This window comes from Nilaparvata lugens, chromosome 4, assembly GCF_014356525.2.
Source record: "Nilaparvata lugens isolate BPH chromosome 4, ASM1435652v1, whole genome shotgun sequence".
NCBI lineage: Eukaryota > Metazoa > Arthropoda > Insecta > Hemiptera > Delphacidae > Nilaparvata > Nilaparvata lugens.
The window spans coordinates 26,985,372-27,007,838 of NC_052507.1; the positions used below are offsets into that span (position 1 = coordinate 26,985,372).

Here is a 22,467-nt window from a genome sequence, read left to right on the forward strand (position 1 = left end):
AGTCATGTCCTATTAATCAGTGGAAGTATATTGGAAAAAAATTAAATTCTGTTTGAACATTTGTGTTACATCGAATAGCCTACATTCCCATTAACCCTAACAGCAGAGAGAAGAAATAATTATGAGCAAGTTGCCCTCATTATTGTTCTGTGGTAACCGTGCGCTAAGCTCAAATATAACGACCCTCCAACCTGTTATTACAAGCGTTTTCAGCTGTCTTAAGAAACGTGCTCCCGCTCTAAATTCTCCTCTGCCTCAGCTTTGAGAAAAACAAAAAACACCAATCTAGTTCAAAACTTTTTCAGATTCTCCTCAGAACGTCAAAGATTACAACTGAAAACAACATTCGAGAATGTCGGACAGAATGGATGAAAAAATCGAATTGGTTTGAATTTTTTGTTTTGGGGCGCCTGAAATTCTGTAAGGCCTTATCACAGAAAAAGAGAGCCTAGACTCTGCCATTAGATAAATTATGTTCGTGGCTGTGGCTGTAGAAAAAACTATATAATTGCATCGACATCTAGGACACTCCTTAATCGCGTTTTTTGTCTTTTGGCTCTTGCGCTCTCTTCAATACTTGGTATAAAAAACTACAATACACCTCGAGTGTTACTTGAAAAAACGAGTAGCCTTGACGTACAGACTTGACAATCGGCGATCACGTGGTCCTACTTTCATGTAAGTCCATTAGCGTTGTTAACATTAGTTCGCTTACTATGCAACAAGCTTAGTTTTTTGAATACTACCTCAAATTTTCTCTCTCACAGATTACTCTGTTATATCTTCTTACTGACTAACTCCTCTTTCTGCTGTGCTCTCTAGATTTTTCATGTTAAAAATATATTCTTGTTTTTTCATGAAATTTTATAGTTACTATCTTCATTTCAGACTTCTCATAGAAGGCTCATAGTTTTCAAATCAAATACATCAAGTTATGATGAATTTGAAGAATTTAACAATCATTGGAACAATTTTATGTGTCAATCTCTCAATACATTCATACCCTCACAATAATATAAATATAATTTCTTATACAGCAAATATGTGTCAATGTGTGTTTTTTATGTGGCAATCTCTTAATTTACTCATACCTCATACCATATATATCATATGAATATAATTTTCATACAGATAATAGTTTTATGTGGATGAGTCCTTGAAATAGTCAGCTCTAAAAATTCTGATTATGGAATAAATTACCATGTTGAAAAGTTTCAAAGAAATCAACTCTATCTTCTCAACCGATATTGGACAAAACTCAATTATTCAAATTACAGTTTGTGATTCACCCTCACTTTTTGTCATGGAAACCTGTCTGTCTAAACCTGAAATAATTATTCTCTAAATAACACTTTTTCTTCTGCAAATCTGTCAATGATCTACGTATTCTATACTCTATTCTATAATACGGTAATATACAGATTCTTAATTATGGTAAAATGGAATTCAGTTCCTCTGGTGAAATACACCGATGCTGAATTGTTTGGGGACTAGTGTTTGAAAAACTTATGGTGGATCTTGGTATAAGTTTAATGTCATTTGGATATGTTACTTTCATATAAGAATAAAAAACCGAATATTTTATTTGCAATCAGCTACAACCTATGAGTTATTAGTTCTCTCCTCATAAAACAGCAAATTTTGCTTTGTAATGTACTGTGTAGTTTTATTCAGTTTTTGAAATATTCTTCCATATGAATCCACCAAAAGTTTTTTAAAAACTAGTCCCCAAACAATTCAGCATCGGTGTATTTCACCAGAGGAATTCCGGGCGAAATCTTACTCTGTATTCGCTAATGAAGCGTTTATGGATTAATGTTTATAAGAACTTTTTTTCTTATTTTTACCTCTACTATCACGTATCAAATTATTTTACCTTATTTGAATCACTCTGTATTATCAGTATACTGAACTAATCTTATAAGTTAGTCATGCGTTAATGCTGATTAGTTAGTTATTTAACTTGTATTTATTCTCTAAATAACCTTCTCCTCCTTCAAATTCGTCAAATTTGCTTTAGTATATCATTTGACTTGTAATATTGTTAATTGCGTATCATCTCGATTTTTAATTCTTGTATTAGTCTGACTGTTAAAATGCCAATGTTGCTTGATGTAATAACATTTTATTTATTTGTTATGCTAACGATAAGTTATTCGAAATGAGTTTTGAAATAAATCCTCAGTTGAAACTATCAACGGCCAACAACGAAAATGCAAGAGATAAAGCTATATTCTTTGGAATATTAGGCAAATGTCTATGTAAATATCACCAGTCATGTTGTACATGGGTTGTATATCGTGATTCTTCTTTTTGTAGGGCAAATCACGTTCGGGCAGCTTGCCTGTCTGACCGTACTTGATTCATGAAAAACGGTCATTAGAATAACGAGTGGTCATGCGTTACCCAGAGGTGTTTTGGGGTTGGAAGGGTTGGAAAAAAGGAGGAAGAGGGCAGTGGATGAGGACCCTACTGCCCTAGTGTCCGGTCCGTCCCTGCGACAAGGCTGGGTATTGATTATAATTCAGGCCCTTGCATGTGTGTGGGTAACATGTGTGTGAGAAGGGCATTATTCAGAGTGGAAAGTCTAGAAGCCTAGACAATAGAGCTTGTCCTCCTCGCCTCCTCAAGACGCTTCGATTTTGATAGCTCCCCCAGTCAAGCCTACAACGCTCTTTCCCCAATGAGAAAAGTTCAAGCATGCGGCAAAATCAGACAAGTACGGTATATCCGCAACCTGGAGAATGGCATTTCATAATGAATGGGAAATCAGGGTTCTCTTGATTGATGAAACAATACATTTCTCAATCATTTGATATTGAAATGCTTCTTAAAAGATAAATTAAATATAGAGATAATCAAACAAAGAGGCTATTCTTTAAAAATTAGGCATTATTATATTTTCTCTACCAGTAATGAGTTTCAAAGATTTATGCATATGATAAAGGTGATTTAAACTTATTCATTTGATTAGAAATAGAAATCTAATTACCAGATGCCATGCATGAATGTCATCATGGCCGAAACATGTCGTAAATAAACAATTTTATAAAAGGTACTTGGATTTTTATTTTTTATTTCTATTCAAGAGTAGCCCTAACGAAAAACGATAATTTTATTCACTTATCTTTATAAAAAGAAGATTTATTCTAGCATAATAAGTTTGTTTTGTTATTAGGTGGTATTGAAATTGGATGATAGAGCAAAAGTTATCATTTAGAATGAGGAAGAATATTGATGTAATTCCATCTCGATTCAAAGTTTTCCTTTGGTTCAGCACCATAAAAATTCGATATAATACGAGTCGAGTTACTATGTAGATTTTGGATCTTGTCATTTTTCATCATACTGACGCATTTGAGTTTCCTTCTAATGAAGAGTAATAAATCTGATCCAGTTTGAATAAGGTCAATACGACTCCTAATTGAGTGTTATAGTCAGGTTTCAATAGGCGGAGCCTAATTAGTGTAATTTGGATACGAAGTTTTATTATGTCATAAAAATTGCTCGTGTATAAGCATTAGGTTGGAGATGAGAATATACTTTTATTTAAAAAGAAGAGAACTGAAATAATAGCTAAGTTTATCCATTCATAGGCTGGATCACTCTCACTACACTAGGAAAGAAACTGAATATTTATGAATGACTGACTGATTGATAAGCTGTTTGAATGGCTCAATAAGTTTTTAGTATGATTAAAAAGTTGTCATAATGATTGAATTCAATTTGTTTGATCACCTAATGAAAGTATGATTATCATTTTGAGGTAAAAAAGTTGATTTCGGACTAGAATTGGGTAATGTCAGATATGGAATCGAAGTAAGATTAAAGTAGTTGTAGTTGGTAGTAAAAATAATACAACGGCGCCCATCCTTCCTCAAAGCCAAGGACACCCCCCCCCCTAAATTTCCCAAAGTTAGTACTAGCCACCCCGCAAATAAGGTACCGTTTCAAGAAAAGGACGTCAGCTGTGCTATCTCAGAACAAGTCGCTCAAAAATAATTTTCGAGCGCCCCTCCCCCTCCCCCACAAGTATTTCGCTCACTTCCCAATATTAGAAGTTTTAAGTTTATTATTCTATTACAAGAGTTTTAGTGTACTACAGTAGATGATATTCATGTGGAATATCATCTCATATTTTTCATTAACAGCATTATACAGAGCTGTTTTTACTCGTAGCCCAATCGTACTCACTCTTACAATCACTCGTAAAATGATAGCCTAATATTTCTCGACACATTTAATGTTATCACTAGCCTAATACTTGGGTTATCAATTTAGAGTAATAATTTATTACATTCTATTCAAATTATTGAATCAATAATATTTGAAATCATTATTGTTGTTGTTGAACTCACATGTGCCGTTGGCGTTTCGGCTGAGTATCTTGACGCCACTGCTGCTGGTGACAGCCGCAGCTGCGGAGGCGGTGGTGCTGCCTGCGGCTGCGGTCGCCTGCTGCGGAAGCGAGAGAGGAGGAGTTCCGGAAACCGGGTGGTGGTTGATTGAGGAGGAGGTGGAGGAGGAGGAGGTGGCAGCCGTGGTTGTCGAGGCAGTTGACACCTCCGACGGTGTATATTCCATCGGTTCACTGTAATACAATCTGCTTGATATTTTCCTCACAAATATTAGGCTAAGCCTGTTTGTTTGGAAAACTAACCTCTAAAAAAGTAATCGTCAAACATTCAAAATTATTATTCAGTTGAAATATCAAGAATGATTGAAAAATTCAGTTTATCAGGGTGGAAGTATCACCGAAGTAATCTCGAATGTAGAAACATGTGAAACACTCGACAGCAACTAATGAAGCCGGCTCCAAGTAACATTGTCTACTTTGAGGTTATGTTAGACCGAATCGAGCGCGCGCCAACGATACAAACACAAACACGACTCGACTTAGTCTGACAATCTAGTTGCGCTCTTCGCGGCTCTCTTCACTTCCCACAATCGCCACCAGACAGCGCTAGTGTACCCAATCACCCCTTCCCTTAACCAAAACGGTCTTTGCCGAAGAGCCCTCCCAACTTTTTTTTTGGTTGCCCGACCCCAGAAAAAGGAGATTGTCAAGAGCTGCCAACCCTTACCCCTCATCCCTCCATTGCAGAAAACCATGAACTACGTCATAAGGATGGAGAATGCGGTTGGTCTCCACCATTGCAGACCCATTTTTTGTGAGGGTTGGAAAAATCGTTTAAGATTCCCTTACCTAGGGGTACTTCACAAAAAGGGGTACGGGACGGGTTGGATGGGGGAACATTTTCATATAGCCGGATAACCCTAATCACAGTATTCGTTACAGTAGAGCCATGGAAGTAGTACTGTATCGAATTATCCAATGCAATAATTAATAATAAGAAGAATATGATAATGTAACTGCCAAACTTCGATTAGCTTTTATCTAGGCCCTCAAATCAATTTTACAGCTCCATACTTGAAAAATCTGAGTCTAGTAACTGAACCATATATGAATGAAAAAAAATTGAATTTGATAAAAAAATGCATTTCTGTTGGCGCTATCAAAATGCTAGGAACTTGTGCGAGGTTGTAGGGTGGAGGTGATGGAATGGTTGATGGCTTGCTTCCAGGGGAAGGAGACAGTTGGAGTTGGAGTTCAAATTGATTCATTTTAAAGCAGTATTTGTGACACCTTGAGGAACTACGTTCAAAAATAGAAACATCTATAAATAAACATCTATATTATAAAGGACACTTATACACGGCTGAATTTGGCTGAAGGGCCCAGGATATCCTTCAAATGCCCATTACTATGTATTATTGTGAATGACCAGGGGTCGTTGTGAACTATATCGTTCAGCATTTGGCATCAGCACTACATAAAATGTTCTTTAGTCGTGATAAGATTGGAGGTTACTAATAATTTGAAATAATGAAAATTTTTTTCGTGGTATCGTGTTAAAAATATATTTGTAACTCTTTCTGTAATATTTTGCTTTTGATTATCTAGAATAATTCATAAATTAAATTGACTTATCAAAATTTTAGACCTCAATCTTCATATCTTCTGTAAGGATGCCCCTCCCTTACAATGTGAACGGTAATCAGATTGTCTGAAAATCTGCTATGTATATAGAATCTAGAACCACTACTAGCAGAAAATTATATCGTATTCCGAAAAAATCTAAAGTTTGTGTGTAACAAGGAATTTTAAGATGGAAAATAATCAGTTTTTAATGTATTTTTTCGGCTGAAACATTTCTAATCTGATTTTAATATTTGTTGCTTGAACCAGTTTTGTCATCATCCCTGCTAGAAGACCTTTGGATCAATGATAATTATTTATTAGAGAGAGATGAGTGTATCACGTTCTCTCGAGAATAGTGCAGGAGCTATTTAATAAGATGTCCCATTGCTAACTTAAAAATTGGAGCAGCAGGCAATAGAATTATCCTGATCATCATCATCAACATCTGAAATCCCTCGACTCATTTGCAAAATAATTCTATGATGACAAAATAATTACCTCATGACGACATAGAAGGCTGTTGAATTGCTAGCTTGAGTTCCTGAAAAACAGCTCTGCTGATGCAATAAGTTTTGAAGCTAATGATGTAGCCCAGCCCAGCCCTCAAAATTCTTGTCAATCGATCTAAATTGATCTAGTTTGGACTGTACAGGATAATAAGCATATTCTTTACATCTAGTGGATCTGGGTAGTGGAGAATAGAAAATCCATTTAAAAGTCGATCTGCAATGTACTCAATCTAATGTAAAGCAAATTAATTTTTTTTGGCAAATTGTCAATGCGAATTGTCAAATTTCCGGAATATTGGAAGATCAATCTAATTGTTGAATGATCACAAAGCTGATTTATATTAAAAGAGAATCTGTTGAAATGATCTCAGGTTATAGTGTTATAGTTTATTTTTACAACACAATCATTATTGAGTTGCGAAGGTATCCTACTTAATTTCCACATAATAGGAAATAAGGAATCAACATCAATGAAAATTCAAATAAAAATGTGAAACGCTCCCTTCAAATTTGAGGCTCCAGTGTGTCATTTCCTTACGCAAAATCGAATTGATCATTGATCAACAATAATGATTTTCGAGATTTTTCAATTCACATGACTCAAGCATTGCTATAAATAAAAAATAGTGATGAATGAGTAATTTTAATGCCTCAACTAATTGTTGTTGTATCGAAGACAGAATTAATATATCTTCGTGAAATTGAGCAGTTGTAATTATTTGGGTATTTTTCCGTTTTCTACTTTCCTTGCCCTATTACCATAGGTAAGGAAAGTATTGCTTGATTCTATTAAATCATTCACTATGAAGAGATAGCAAACTCCGTGTGTCTCCAGCGTTATTGTCCTGTCACCAGCTGGCTTGGATCTTTGAATAGTAGACTTGAGATTCGCGGGAACACTAGCGTCAGGTGATAAATTTTTATAACGGCAATGAAAGTTATGTGAGTGCACCACACCAGATTTTTTTATATTGTCTTGAGTACTGTTTGGAAGATAATTAAAGAAAAAAATCTGGTGTGGCGCACTCACACAACTTTCCTTGCCGTTATGAAAATTGATCACCTGACGCTAGTGTTCCCGCGAATCTCAAGTCTACTATTCAAAGATCCAAGCCAGCTGGTGACAGGACAATAACGCTGGAGACACACGGAGTTTGCTATCTCTTCATAGTGAATGATTTAATAGAATCAACAGTTGCCAACAGTTTGCAATTGAAATACTAACATTTTCTCAGATTTCGAGCTAATTTTGAATTTTAGGTGAAAATATTACTGAACATTAATTTTAGAGATTTTCATGCTCAATCTTTTCCACTAGGATTTTTTTGTTTAAATTGTATCTAAAGCCTGATAATTGGGAATCTGAAATCAAACTTTGCATAGATGAGGCGGAGCTCCTGGAATTTTTACAGATATGGGACTTGTGGCAGTTGATAGAGCTTATCAATGACTATTTTAGGTATGAATTTGATCAAAATCGTTGGAGCCGTTTTCGAGAAAATCGCGATAAACCCTGTTTTTGACAACATTTTCACCATTTTATCCGCCATCTTGAATTGCATTAGATCGAAATTGTTCGTGTCGGATCCTTATATTGTAAGGATCTTAAGTTCCAAATTTCAAGTCATTCCGTTAATTGTGAGATGAGATATCGTATACACAGAAGCACATACACTCATACACACACACACACACACACACACACACCACACACACACACACACACACACACACACACACACACACACACTCACACATACAGACCAATACCCAAAAACCACTTTTTTGGACTCAGGGGACCTTGAAACGTATAGAAATTTGGAAATTGGGGTACCTTAATTTTTTTCGGAAAGCAATACTTTCCTTACCTATGGGTAATAGGGCAAGGAAAGTAATAAATATAGTGAGGTCCACGTTATAATGGCAGTGGATAAAGATTGGAGAACAGTGTTGCCGATTGTCTGCCGTGATTAATAATATTTCTACATTGTTAAAAACGGATTTGGCAACGTTGCGGAGCTATGGAAAGACCGCACTATCTATTTTGTGGAATGATAGACAAGGATATCAACACCAATGTTAATCAAATACTGCCATTAAACGTGGACCTCACATTAGACACAATTTTTCACAATACATTCAACCAAAAAAATAATAGGTTTTCCAACTTGGAATAAAGAATAAATTACGGTACCTATGTTATTTGATTTCAAATTTTGATCTTCCCTGGGATATGTATAACTAATAAATCCATCTACTCCATGAAGATAGAATCAAGCATGTTTCTTTTGCAAAAGTTTAAAAATAATTATTGTATCTTGTAAGAATGTTTGATAGATCTTTTGCAAAAAATAGTTTGGGATTCTGTTCTCAAATTAAGAAGGACATCACCATAGATGTGTGAAGTGAGAAGGGTTGAGGAGTGATTTGGAATCTTAATCATGAGCCCAGCTTACTCCTGACGAGCTGCCTTTTCTTTTACATTTTTTACAGTGTTTTATCAGTGGCGGTGCATATTGACTATGAGAAAGTGATCAAGAATAACTACTTTTTTCTAATTCATCGTAAGAAGGTGAACGTGTTTTAGCATGCAAGTAAGAGATGCATAAGAAAACTTGGCTGAAAAAATTGCTCGACTGTATCGAAGCTCAACCCTTCTTCGCGTGCGTTTTTTCTCTCTGCTCAATGCAAGGCTTGGTCGGCCCTTGCGGCAAACAGGCTCCAGTGGGCAAAAAATCCGCCTTCCTTCTCTTCCTTCTAACCCTTTCTTCTCTTCGGTGACGGCGTCATACTTCTCTTCACATGCGGAAAAAACAATCCCTTTGGTTGGTATTTTTAAATAATCATTACTCACACGCTCTCATGTAAATTCGTCTTTGTTTTTTCTAAATTTTTTTACTCGGCTAACGCGACTTTTTGCTCATCCCATACGAGGAGTCCTCATGCACTATGCGTTCTCAGAATTATGTAAATTTGTTTTCCGTAATTAGCCTACCTGGGCATATTAAACATCTAGAGTGTTCCATACTTCAGCGCTGTTTTTTCTGTGTGAAACTATTCCCGAAGATGAGAAAGAGACGCGTTTGCGGTCGAAATAGTCTTCTCTCACACTAAGTCCACTTTCTCATGATACTTTCAGGCTACATAGTACATCAGGCTACTGAAAAAACTTGTCCTTGGGTGGTTCATCATCAAGAATCAATCCTGTATTTCTAATTGAATATAACTGGCTATTGTTACTTGTAGGGGTGATTTTGAAAGCTTTACTTGTGAATTTCTCAAATTCATTTTTCCATATGATTTCATTCTCTCATTTTGAACTATAATGTAGCGTATAAAAAATGAATGACAGTATTTTTTCCTAAAAAAATTGGGATGGGATTTTATAATCATGAAACTTCCTCTCGAATAAATCAACTTATGATACATGATACCGTAGTCTTTCAAAGATGAAAGAAAATAATTAGCGTATTTAACTCATTGGACGAAAAACAGAAAAACACAATTTTTTATTTAATCATGGTATTGATCATCTCTTCAAATCAGTATTTTGTTCATGCTCATTTATGCTATTAATACAAGCCATTGTGATATGGGAGTACGGTATGTTGAAATAAATTATTTGAATCACTTTCTTATAGATTTTTATAAGTTTTCTTATAAAGTTCTGGTGTGGCGCACTAACACAACTTTCCTTGCCGTTATGAGAATTGATCACCTGACGCTAGTGTTCCAGCGCATCTAGAGTCTACTATTCAAAGATTTGAGCCAGCTGGTGACAGGGCAAAAACGCTGAAGACACACGAGGTGTGCTTCATAGTGAATCATTTAATAGAATCAACAGTTGCCAACAGTTTGCAATTGGATGATCACATTTTCTCGAATTTCCAGCTTTTTTTAATTTTAGGTGAAAATGTTACTGAACATTAATTGTAGAGATTCTCATGCTGAATCTTTTCCACTCGAAATGTTTTGTTTAAATTGTATCTGAAGCCTGATAATTGAGAATCTGAAATCAAACTTTGCATAGATGAGCGGAGCTCCTGAAATTTTTACAGATGTGGGACTTGTGGAAGTTGATAGAGCTTATTGATGACTATTTCAGGTATAAATTTGATCAAAATGGTTGGAGCCGTTTTCGAGAAAATCGCGAAAAACCCTGTTTTTGACAACATTTTCGCCATTTTAGCAGGCCATCTTGAATTGCATTTGATCGAAATTGTACGTGTCGGATCCTTATATGGTAAGGGCCTCACGTTCCAAATTTCAAGTCATTCCGTTAATTGGGAGATGAGATATCATGTACACACACACACACACACACACACACACACACACACACACACACACACACACACACACACACATACACACACACACACCACACACACACACACACACACACCACACACACACACACACACACACACACACACACACACACACACACACACACACACACACACACACACACACACACACACACACACACACACACACACACTCAGGGGACCTTGAAACGTATAGAAATTTAAAAATTGGGGTACCTTATTTTTTTCGGAAAGCAATACTTTCCTTACCTATATTATAGGGCAAGGAAAGTAAAAAGATTGAACCCAGAGTTTTGAGCTTAGCAATAACACAAACATCTGGTGTGGTACACTCCCACAACTTTCCTTGCTTATTGAACTGTAAGCTTCATTCTTAAAGGCAAGAATAATTTAGGGGAATAACATAATGACGATTGGCGGCAACATTTTTGAAAATACGATCAGTCTACTGTATTATGTGTATAAATAATTGTTTTCAGAGTAATTTTTACTTTCCTTGCCCTATTACCATAGGTAAGGAAAGTATTGCTTTCCGAAAAAAATCAAGGTACCCCAGTTGTAAATTTCCATACGTTTCAAGTTCCCCTGAGTCCAAAAAAGTGGTTTTGGGTATTGGTCTGTATGTGTGTGTGTGTGTGTGTGGTGTGTGTGTGTGTGTGTGTGTGTGTGTGTGTGTGGTGTGTGTGTGTGTGTGTGTGTGTGTGTGTGTGTGTGTATGTGTGTATGTATGTGTGTATGTCTGTGAACACGATAACTCCATTCCTAATCAACCGATTGACTTGAAATTTTAAACTTAACGTCCTTATACCATGAGGACCCGACAATAAGAAATTCAATAAAATTCAATTCAAGATGGCGGCTAAAATTGCGAAAATGTTGTCATAAACAGGGTTTTTCGTGATTTTCTTGGAAACGGCTCCAACGATTTTGATCAAATTCATACCTACCTAAAATAGTCATCGATAAGCTCTATCAACTGCCACAAGTCCCATATCTGTAAAAATTTCAGGAGCTCCGCCCCATCAATGCAAAGTTCGATTTTAGATTCCCAATTATTATCAGCCTTCAGATACAATTTAAAAAAAACAAAAAAAACAAGTGGAGTAGATTGACCATGAAAATCTCTACAATTAATGTTCAGTAACATTTTCTCCTAAAATTGAAAATAAGCTTTAAATTCGAGAAAATGTGATTATTCAATTGCAAATTATTGTTGATTCTATTAAATGATTCACTATGAAGAGATAGCAGACCTCGTGTGTTTCCAGCGTTATTGTCCTGTCACCAGCTGGCTCAGATCTTTGAATAGTAGTAGACGTGAGATGCGCGGGAACACTAGCGTCAGGTAATCAATTTTCATAACGGCAAGGAAAGTTGTGTGAGTGCGCCACACCATCTTTTTCCTTTGTATAATTATTGTAAAATTCTATGATTTTTTTAAAAGTCGCCAAAACAGCTGTTCTACAGATGAAATATCTCGACTATGTGCTCTTTTTACTTTCCTTGCCCTACTACCATAGGTAAGGAAAGTATTGCTTTCCAAAAAAAATCAAGGTACCCAAATTTCAAGTTTTCTATACGTTTCAAGGTCCCCTGAGTCCAAAAACATGATTTTTGGGTGTTGGTCTGTGTGTGTGTGTGTGTGTGTGTGTATGTGTGTGTGTGTGTGTGTGTGTATGTGTGTATGTATGTGTGTATGTCTGTGAACACGATAACTCCATTCCTAATCAACCGATTGACTTGAAATTTTAAACTTAACGTCCTTATACCATGAGGACCCGACAATAAGAAATTCAATAAAATTCAATTCAAGATGGCGGAAAAAATGGCGGATAATTACTAAAAAACCATGTTTTTCACGGTTTTCTCGAAAACGGCTCAAACGATTTTCTTCAAATTTATACCATGGATAGCTATTTATAAGCCCTATCAACTGACATGAGTCTCATTTCTTGGAAAATTGCAGGAGCTCCGTAATATTCTTGAGAAAAATGGCGGATAATCGCAAAATAAAAACATGTTTTTCACGATTTTCTTAAAAATGACTTTACCGATTTTTTCAAATTCATACCCTGTATAGTTATATATCAGCTCTATAAACTAGCATGAGTTTCCTTCCTGAGAAACTAACAGGGGGTCCACCCCATTCTTGAGAAATTTACTTTGTAACCTCCTTCTCGTGCTTGAGGTCGATATTTTATTTGTAGAGCAGCTGTTTTGACAACTTTTAAAAAATCCTTAAATTTCATAATTCAAACAAAGGAAAATGTACTCTGAAAACAATAACAATAGTATAATCGTAGTTTTAATAAAGTTATTAAGCCGCCAATCGGCATAATGTTATTCCCCTAGATTATCCTCGTTTAAGAATGAGGCTTATAGACCAATGAGCAAGGAAAGTAGTGTGAGTGTACCACACCAGATTTTTAAAAACAGCTGTTCTACAGATGAAATATCTCGACTATGTGCTCTTTTTATAAACTGCTCTACCTACCTCATGCACGAGAAGGAGGTTACAAAGTCCATTTCTCAAGGATGGTGTGGACTCCCCATTAGTTTCCCAGGAAAAAGACTCATGCCAGTTGATAGAGCTGATAAATAACTATACAGGGTATGAATTTGAAAAAAATCGGTCAAGTTATTTTGAGAAAATCGTGAAAAACATGGTTTTTTAGTAATTATCCGCCATTTTCTCAAGTATATTTCGGAGCTCCTGCAATTTTCCCAGAAATGCGACTCATGTCAGTTGATAGGGCTTATAAATAGCTATCCATGTTGAAAATCGTTAGAGTCGTTTTCAAAAAACCGTGAAAAACATGGTTTTTTAGTCATTACCCGCCATTTTTCTCAAGAATATTACGGAGCTCCTGCAATTTTCCCAGAAATGAGACTCATGTCAGTTGATAGGGCTTATAAATAGTTTAAATTTGAAGAAAATACTTAAAGCCGTTTTCGAGGAAAACGTGAAAAACATGGTTTTTTAGTAATTATCCACCATTTTTTCCGCCATCTGGAATTGGATTTCTTATTGTCGGATCCTCATGGTATAAGGACCTTAAGTTTAAAATTTCAAGTCAATCGGTTGATTAGGAATGGAGTTATCGTGTTCACAGACATACACACACACAGATCAACACCCAAAAATCATGTATTTGGACTCAGGGGACCTTGAAACGTATAGAAAACTTGAAATTAGGGTACCTTGATTTTTTGTGAAAAGATATACTTTCCTTACCTATGGTAATAGAGCAAGGAAAGTAATAAAGAATAATCGTGAATAATTTCTTGTAAAACCATTTTATATGAACAGATCAATTCATTTGAAACTTTTTATGCAATTAATTATTTAGCGTTCAAATAATTTGTTATTTTTCCAGGGTAAAAATAATAATTTTCAATAGCTGGTTGTATTATGTGTAAGTTCATGACTTGTAGGAATGTGATGCAAAGGATGATGATAAGTTATGAATTGAAATAATATTGACGATTAAAAATTACAATAAACTTTATTCAACGAAAATTTTTTATCAACATTACAATAGTTCAATATTTCATGCAAAACTCAGTGCTTATTTTACAATCACACATATCTCTATAACATAATCCATGTTATATCGTGTGTTTTTGAGATAATGTAACTGATACAACTGTTTTCAAATTCATTTATTCATTTCAAATACAATGAACGCAAGATCACTTTTACTCGAAAACTGTTATCTATGCCATTGTGATGAGTATAATAATGAATATATACAATATGAAGAGTATAGCCTGTCATCCAATAATATTAGTCTCTATTCAGAAATAAAACATTCGTCTGATTCATTGATACTATCCTTTCAAATTTCATTTGAAGAATAGTATCCAGCTCTGGAAGGGTTATACTTATTTGAATTCTGTTTTGATGTGAAGGATTACTTACAGATGGGTGATAAATAAGATCAATTCAATTGAGATATTTTTACTTAATGTTACTCAATCTTTGTGAACTGATGAAGAGATTCATTCATTGTACGAAAATAATTGAAGAGTCACAGAGTCCAAGAATAAATAAATAAATCAAATTCACGGTTTGAGCCATAAATATTGAACGTAATTTATCGTGCTGCAGTAGGTACTCTTCTAGAATTTGATTTATCATCATACAGATTCTATGGAATGAGAGTTTTTGGAATCATCGATCCATTTAACTATATTCTTCTTTAAAATCCATTAGTCTCTGATTTTTTCTTATCAGTATTATTCTCAAAATTTGAACTAGAGGAGTATTATGCTCCGTCATTTATCACCATAGAGGGAATATTCAGAGGAGTATTATTGAGATAAAGACGTTTTATTTCCCTCACCGTACTGGTGGAAGGGAAGTACATTATAAAGACTATTATACATTTTTATATATTATTCGAATAATTAATTAGTTTGGTAACTCATAATTTATTTATTAAGATAAAGCTCTTTAAATGTAACTTATTACCGTATTTATAAAGTGATTTTAACGTGGTAGAGATTCAAATTTCAACATAAATTAACGTATATTTTCTCAACAAAACCCATACAATACTACAAACAATACCATATACTTTATAATCCTCTATTTTTATCTGATAATATATATATCAGATTATTTACCACAGCCATACATATTTTTAACTGTACATAGATTATTTTTTTAACTTTTGTAAGAATAATCCAATATATTATACAACATAAATTATCATATAAATAACCTGAAAATTATATATTGTATATCCAGGTAAATAGATTTTTGGTGTATATATAAATAAAATACATCTCTTAATGTCTACTTGACATGATATATCATACCGAATATCGCTCGATTTGAATGATTTACACAATTTATTGGCTTATATCTATTGACCAGTTACACCTTACAAACATACGTGTCTTTATATTGATAATTATTTTTAATTATATTCTTTTATTTCATTAAAAAATGTATTTCTAAATAACACAATGTCATCACACAATAGGAATAATTAATAATTTTCAAGAGTATCTGAATCTTGAAGCTTCATTCGACTGAGAAGTCGAATACATTTCTGAGAGTTGTGCAAGATGAGATGAAAGGGTGCCTTCAATTGAAGTGAGAGCGAACTTGTGAGAGTGAGAGCGATTAGAGAGGAATGAGATGAAGTGATTAACTGAAGCAAATAGAGCAACTGGTGACCAACTTGATACGTTTAAAGGAGCTTTCATCATACTCATCACTTGAATCTGTGGAGACCTATAACTCAGTGGTTTTCAAAATCAATATTTTTCAAGCCTAGTGTATTCATGTTATTAATAAAAACATGGTAGATCAAGAACGGAAATATAATTCTGACATTATATTGCTTCTTGATATAACGCTTTATTAGATAGCCCAATTCACATTCAAAACACATTTAAAACAAAATGAATCACATTCCAATTGTCTTCAAAATTATAGGTATAGTCATTCTTAAAACAACAAGGAGTTTTAAAACAATTCATGAAAAGAATACTATTTTTCTGTGTTTCTATCATAATCACAGTAGGCCTACCCAGATTTGATATCTGGAATAAAGTAGCAGCTACAATGATGTTGGATATCTATATTCTGTAATATTAATCAGGTTGACTCAATTTGTGACACCATGTCACCTTACTATTGAATGGATCTCCAGCTGATATGACGTTGAGTCATTTTATTACCATCACCGTACACCTTGCTTTTTTAATTTATATAAGTTACAGACAATTTTTAAAAGATTCAAAGAAGTAATCAGGAAAATAATTTTTCAACCTCAATCAACAACAAAATCTACATAGATATGACATTTTCAACAGCCAAACCTTTTATACCGTACGTACCGGTAGCCTAAATAGAAATAAAGATGAAATTATAAAATTTAGTTTGACGGTTGTGTTGATAAAAGGTGGTTTGAATGAATTTTCAGGCATGGGCTATAAGGATTGTCTCAAGTTGCATTCTCAATTGTCATAGGACGGGGTTATGGTATGGAGGAAATTATTACAGTGAAAATTCCATGTATAATGTTTATGGGATGAATTTGATCTGGCAATGATTAGCATATTGTTCTTTGATTGAATTCCAACTTCTGTTGATTAGATTGAGTTTCATCATATACAAATTTTTAGCTAATAATACCGCTATAGATTGAAATGATATTTGAATGGAGTGACTGCGAATTCAGTTTTGTTTTATGAGGATGATAAACGTATTACTATGGAAATACAGCTGTAAAGGAAAAGTAACAAATGCTTAAGTGGTTCTCATGAATTTTATGTCATAGGTGTTAATGGGTTACCTATTTGAGAAATTATTGTACCTTGACTCAATTTTTTTCATTTTTCTTGACAAAATCTCTTAAACTTTAAGAGAAGCTTCAATTATACGATAACGTGGAAAAATTCAATAGAATATAATTACATTATAACCCTGGTGACCATTATAGACTATCTACTTTTTTATTGCTACTTCTACTCTGTAATTCATAGTACGTTTTTATCAATAATTTTTCTTATAGATTCACATATAAAAACATTTTTATTTATTATGCTCAATCCTCACTATTTATTATTTTGAGACGATGACGTTCATCACTGGATTATGCAAATAAAGGTAAATCACTGTGGATAATAATAATTACCGGTATTACAAAAATTGCTACTAACTTGAATTGATAATCGTAAAATAAATTGTTGAGTTTTATGAATAAATTAATAAGAAAGAAGATCAAGATTTTTGGATATTCACAAAATGTGGAGTTATTGTAACAATAAATTACATAATATATTTTGTAATGTTTAATAGAATGATAAACTATGAATTACCAAAGTAGACGAGATAGTTCATTTTACCTTTCTTTGAAATTTCAGATTCCTGGTTTATTTTTTATATTCGAAAAAGGTAGTTCAACAAATTTTATATTTTGAGTTGATTACTTTCTTACTTCAAGATTATTGGAAACGTAGAATGAATAGCGATAATACACAGATTGCCAACCCTAGCAAGCTGGATAAGCAGTGAGCAAATTACGTTGATTCACAAATAAGAATAACTGAGAAAAATGTAAATTGTAGAAGGGTTGTTTTTTAACACTTAAGCAGCTATAATTACCTCACAACATTTTTACACTACATTTTTATAGAAACCTCTAAATTTCTTGACGATTTCTACAACAGAGAAGTTTTACATCACAACATGATTGACATATTAATACAAGTATAAATCAACTTGACCGTTACGGTAGGGTATACATCCAGGAACATCCAGCAACATATTAAGAACAACAACATTGATACTTCACAACAACATAATGATTATGACACCTATGGACACAAATTATCATCATCAACATTCAGTATTTGTTCTTGTGAACACACAAATATTGAGAAGAATATTGAGATATTACGAATATTGAATGCGACGAATTACAATATTGATTTCACGCAATGCTAATATATTACTTATCAAGTTTCAATTACTTGAATTATATTTTCAATTCATTGATAGATTAATGACATTGTCATTTATGTTATGACATAACTGTATTTTTGAACATTCTCATCACAAATTATTCATAAAAATAATTTTAATTTGTATTTTTGAAATGAAGCAATTTTGGAAGTATTGAGAGTAGACTATTTTCATTCCGAAGGAATTTTCTTGGAAAATCATTTTTATTCTATGGGGTTTCAGAGTTATATACATTTCCCCATGATTCTTCTCCAGTAACTATATATTATATATTTTTGTAATAAGTATGATGTCTAGAAATAAAACTACACGTTATACTATATTATTATACTCTATAATTTCTACGTCTTAATTGTACAAAACGTAATAACATTCAATATACATAGTTTGAGCCTTATTGCATTTTATGCAATATTACATGATCTGTTTTTGTCTTTCAGGAGTTCAATAAAACATCTGTCGATTCACACAATTGGAGTCTCTCCCATCAATATTACCAATAAATAATATATTATTTTGTAGAAGAAGAAGTCTCTTTATATGAGGCAGCTTTATGGTAACTTTCATGAGTTCAATTTTATATCTTTGATTGAGAAAAAGAATTTATTCTGGGAAATGGTAGGAATGTGGTTTCAGAAATGTGATGAACCAACTACTTTAACATTTCAACAACTTTATCACAATCGCTCAGTCTCTATTAAAGGACTTGAGAAGACTAAGCTTGTGAGAAATTTTCAAATATAACGGATGACTTCAATAAATGTGCTTTTAAAATACCCAGGACTTATAATAATTATAACTGTTGCGAATTCCCGAAAACTACTTCTCAAATCTTAGGCCTGGTCCAAAGTGAAGTGACGTGGCGGTGACGTGGCGCTGGCGTGGGACTGACTTTTTGCCACTTCCACGTCACTCCTATCAAAACATAATAACGTCAAATGCAAACTGGAGTGGCCGGCGTTTCACCACGCCGCTCCTGTTTACACTGAGCCATATGCTTATATGGTAGTTGTAAAAGCCACCACCATGTCACTTCAGTGTGAATTGGGCCTTTGGCTGGCTAATAGATGATTACTTTTTTGATAAGAAACTGCAGGATATTAGCGTTGTTGTATGTTTTAGGTCTCTACTCATTCCAAAGCAATAGTCAATAGGAGCAGAAGAAGTAAACTTTTCAGCCACCTCTTATTATGCATCTATGGATAGAGTGATGATCTCACTAGAAAAATTACTGTTGATGGTCGAACTTAAAGTGAAATTACTGGATATATATTTATTATTTTCTCAGCTTGAATACTTATATGAAGTATGTTAGCTTGTATCAGTAAGATAATGCAATAAGATGGAGAATATAATATTATACCAAGGCACTGGAAACCCTCGTAGAGAAAATAATCCCAGTTTCATAATTAAATGAGAATATTATGTTTCAATAAATAAAATATGACCTATATTTTGTATAGATTTCAATATTTTGTAAGGTGTTGTCAGGCCTTATTGTATATTATAGATGAACCTATCTATTCAATTTTGTCCAAAATTACTTCATGAGAGGCACAGCAGGACATCTTTATAGTTCATCGACTTCCTTGAATAAAAGATTCTTCAATTAAAATGTTTCCCATACTTGAATATAAGGGCAACGAGTATTATACGTATTCAAAGCTTTGTGGATGAAAACTTGTAGTCATATAAATGAAAGGTTCACATAAAGAGAATTTTGTCAGAAATAATTTCATAGCTCCAGTGAATGGTGTATTTTGAATAATAGGTACGGTATTCAAAACCAATGGGAGAGACTTTGCTACAGATGTGATAGACTATAATATAATATTATGATAGTTTGCACAGTTGCAGTATACAATATTATTATAAAAAGAATTTTTAGTGTTGTGTGATGAGAGTGTATATATATATGCATGTACTGATACCGAACATGTAATGATATAATTTGGATGATGTATAAATCTCAGTTTTTAAACTCATCTTCAAAAGTTCCAATCACGTCGAAAACGATCTAAAAGTCTCTGATACCTTGAATATCTTCCCCAGTTTGTAGCATGCTAATAAGAGTAGTAACTCTAAAATAAGTTTCAACATAAAAAATGTGATTAATAATATTTGCCACAATCGTAGCTCAGCTATAAGGATAGATCAACGATTTCACAAAATGAAATATTTAAAAAATGATTTGCGTAATAATCACAATAAAATAATACACAATGAAGATTAATTGTTGCGTCATAAGTCTGATTAAAGTATTAGCCATGCACAAGTTTGTATCACTAATACTTGAAATATTTGCCGGTTGAAAAGGAAGACTTGTTTACAATGGGTGTCGTTTGATATTTTGATAATGCTACAAACCAGGAGAGAATTGATCTTTTGTTGTAGAACAGTCTCATACAAAACTCAAAAAATTCCCTTGGTTATGATTTCTCAGAGTCACATAATATATGAAAATAAATCAACACTATTAATTTATGGAGATCCAGAAGAAAAATCTTTTTACATTTATAGGCCTGGATGTTGAAACATTTTTTTCCGGTATGAGCATTATATTTATACTATATTGACTGGAATTATTTTATTAGACGAGCAAAGACTCCAAATTTAAATTGTAATTCAAAAGCTTTCTACATGATTTTATTTCAATCCAAGTTTACTATTTATTTTTATTATTGGTTCCAGTTTTTATCAGTCACTTCTTAAAAAAAGTTGATATTTTATGCTGGATAATCTTCTCGGTAATAAGTTATAGCATTTCAATCACCAAGGATTATCATCAAAGTTGAAAAATGTAGCCTACCTAAATTATTGTGATATCAGTAGATCAGCATGATAGTTTCCAATGATTGCCAATGTTCTTTTTCTTGAAATAGGCTAGGTGCTTGTTATTTTATACAGCCAATTTAGTCAATTTAGTCAATTTAATTTGAAAACAAGAATGTTTCCCTCAGTTTTCTTGCTTTTCTTGTGAATAACATATTCAAAGCATCTATTATATTGGAAGCATAATCCAAATACTTATTCATTTTATTGGCAGGGTAGGCCTACAGATTTATATGTCTACAAGTTTTGTATTCTTCCTTTTCTTCTACATACAGTAGGCACTCGATTATCCTTGCATACCGGTATTCATTCACCCTATCGCCCTATATGCTTACAAATTTTCTTTTAGGTAAATTGCAATTTTTATTCCCACTGGTCAAAGATTTCACCTCAGTTGGCCCAACTTAACTGTTCTGAGTTGTGAATGTTGTTCTCCCCAATTATGTTTGTGAATTTTATATTATATTGGATCAATAAATTAAGTTAAAAATAAAGTTAAAGGTTAATGAAAATAAACCATAAACCATTTTCATATTTGTTTCGAAGTGAAGTTTAAATAAAGTCAATCAAGAAGTTAAAGTTGAAGATAATTAATAAACGATAACATTTTAATATGAATTTGATCACATGAGACTGATTCTACAACGAAAGACGACGTGTTTGTGTGTGTTTATGTGGTGGTGTATGTTGACTAGATTGGAGGCGTGATGTCGCTAGCCGCTTGATGCGAGCCGCTTAGTCGCCGACGCTAGTCGCGAGTCGCTTAGTCGCCGTCGCTCTCGTCGCGGAAGAGGTAGGTGGACCAGTAGGTGAGGTTGAAGAGGGCGAAGACGAGCGGAAAGGTGATGCGCGATATGACGTCGATGCGTTTTGAGCGAGTAGGGAACTTGGACAGCCAGGTGCGACAGCAGTTGGGTCGCTGAGGCTGCTGCATGTGCACCTTGCATTGACGCATCTTGTCCAGCGTCTGGTCGCCTGACCGCACCAGCGGCTTCTGGAACAGCACCTCATCACTCTATCACACAGTATTATATTGTCAACATCACTCGCTTCCACTTCACAATACAAACTAGGCTAGCTCATGTCTTTTCTACTCAATCAACATATACAACACAACACGATCTACCTAACACAACAATAATACAATCAACATACATAAAATCAATGTCATTACGTATTTTTTGCATTTGAAATGTTGAGAATTGAATAACACATTAGAATAGAATAGAAAATGCCTTTATTTAATTAATAAAAACAATTGACTCATACGATACTACAATCATGTCTAAAAACGGAACAAATTTTACATGTAAACAAAGGACAATGATT

General features: G+C 33.9%; 2 protein-coding genes across 13 annotated transcripts in view; both read right to left on the reverse strand.

Moving 5' to 3' along the window:
* Positions 1–4,915, reverse strand: part of LOC111045352 (NGFI-A-binding protein homolog) — a 55,762-nt gene extending 50,847 nt beyond the window's left edge. Inside the window, exon 1 of one of the 2 annotated variants that reach the window (XR_005571184.1) lies at positions 4,359–4,915. Coding sequence is in view for 1 of the 2 variants with exons in the window: in XM_022330740.2 (XP_022186432.2) it covers positions 4,359–4,584 (226 nt within the window). In the remaining variant the exon portion in view is untranslated. The remainder of the gene's footprint in view (positions 1–4,358) is intronic. The other variant, XM_022330740.2, reaches the window with a different exon arrangement.
* Positions 4,916–14,310: 9,395 nt separating this feature from the next.
* LOC111045361 (glutamate-gated chloride channel) overlaps positions 14,311–22,467 on the reverse strand; it is a 140,006-nt gene continuing 131,849 nt past the window's right edge. For 4 of the 11 annotated variants that reach the window (XM_039427228.1, XM_039427225.1, XM_039427233.1 and 1 more), the window contains one exon: positions 14,311–22,153. In XM_039427228.1, the coding sequence (XP_039283162.1) occupies positions 21,902–22,153 (252 nt within the window). In that variant the 3' untranslated portion in view covers positions 14,311–21,901. The remainder of the gene's footprint in view (positions 22,154–22,467) is intronic. The other 7 variants (XM_039427227.1, XM_039427226.1, XM_039427224.1 and 4 more) reach the window with 5 other exon arrangements.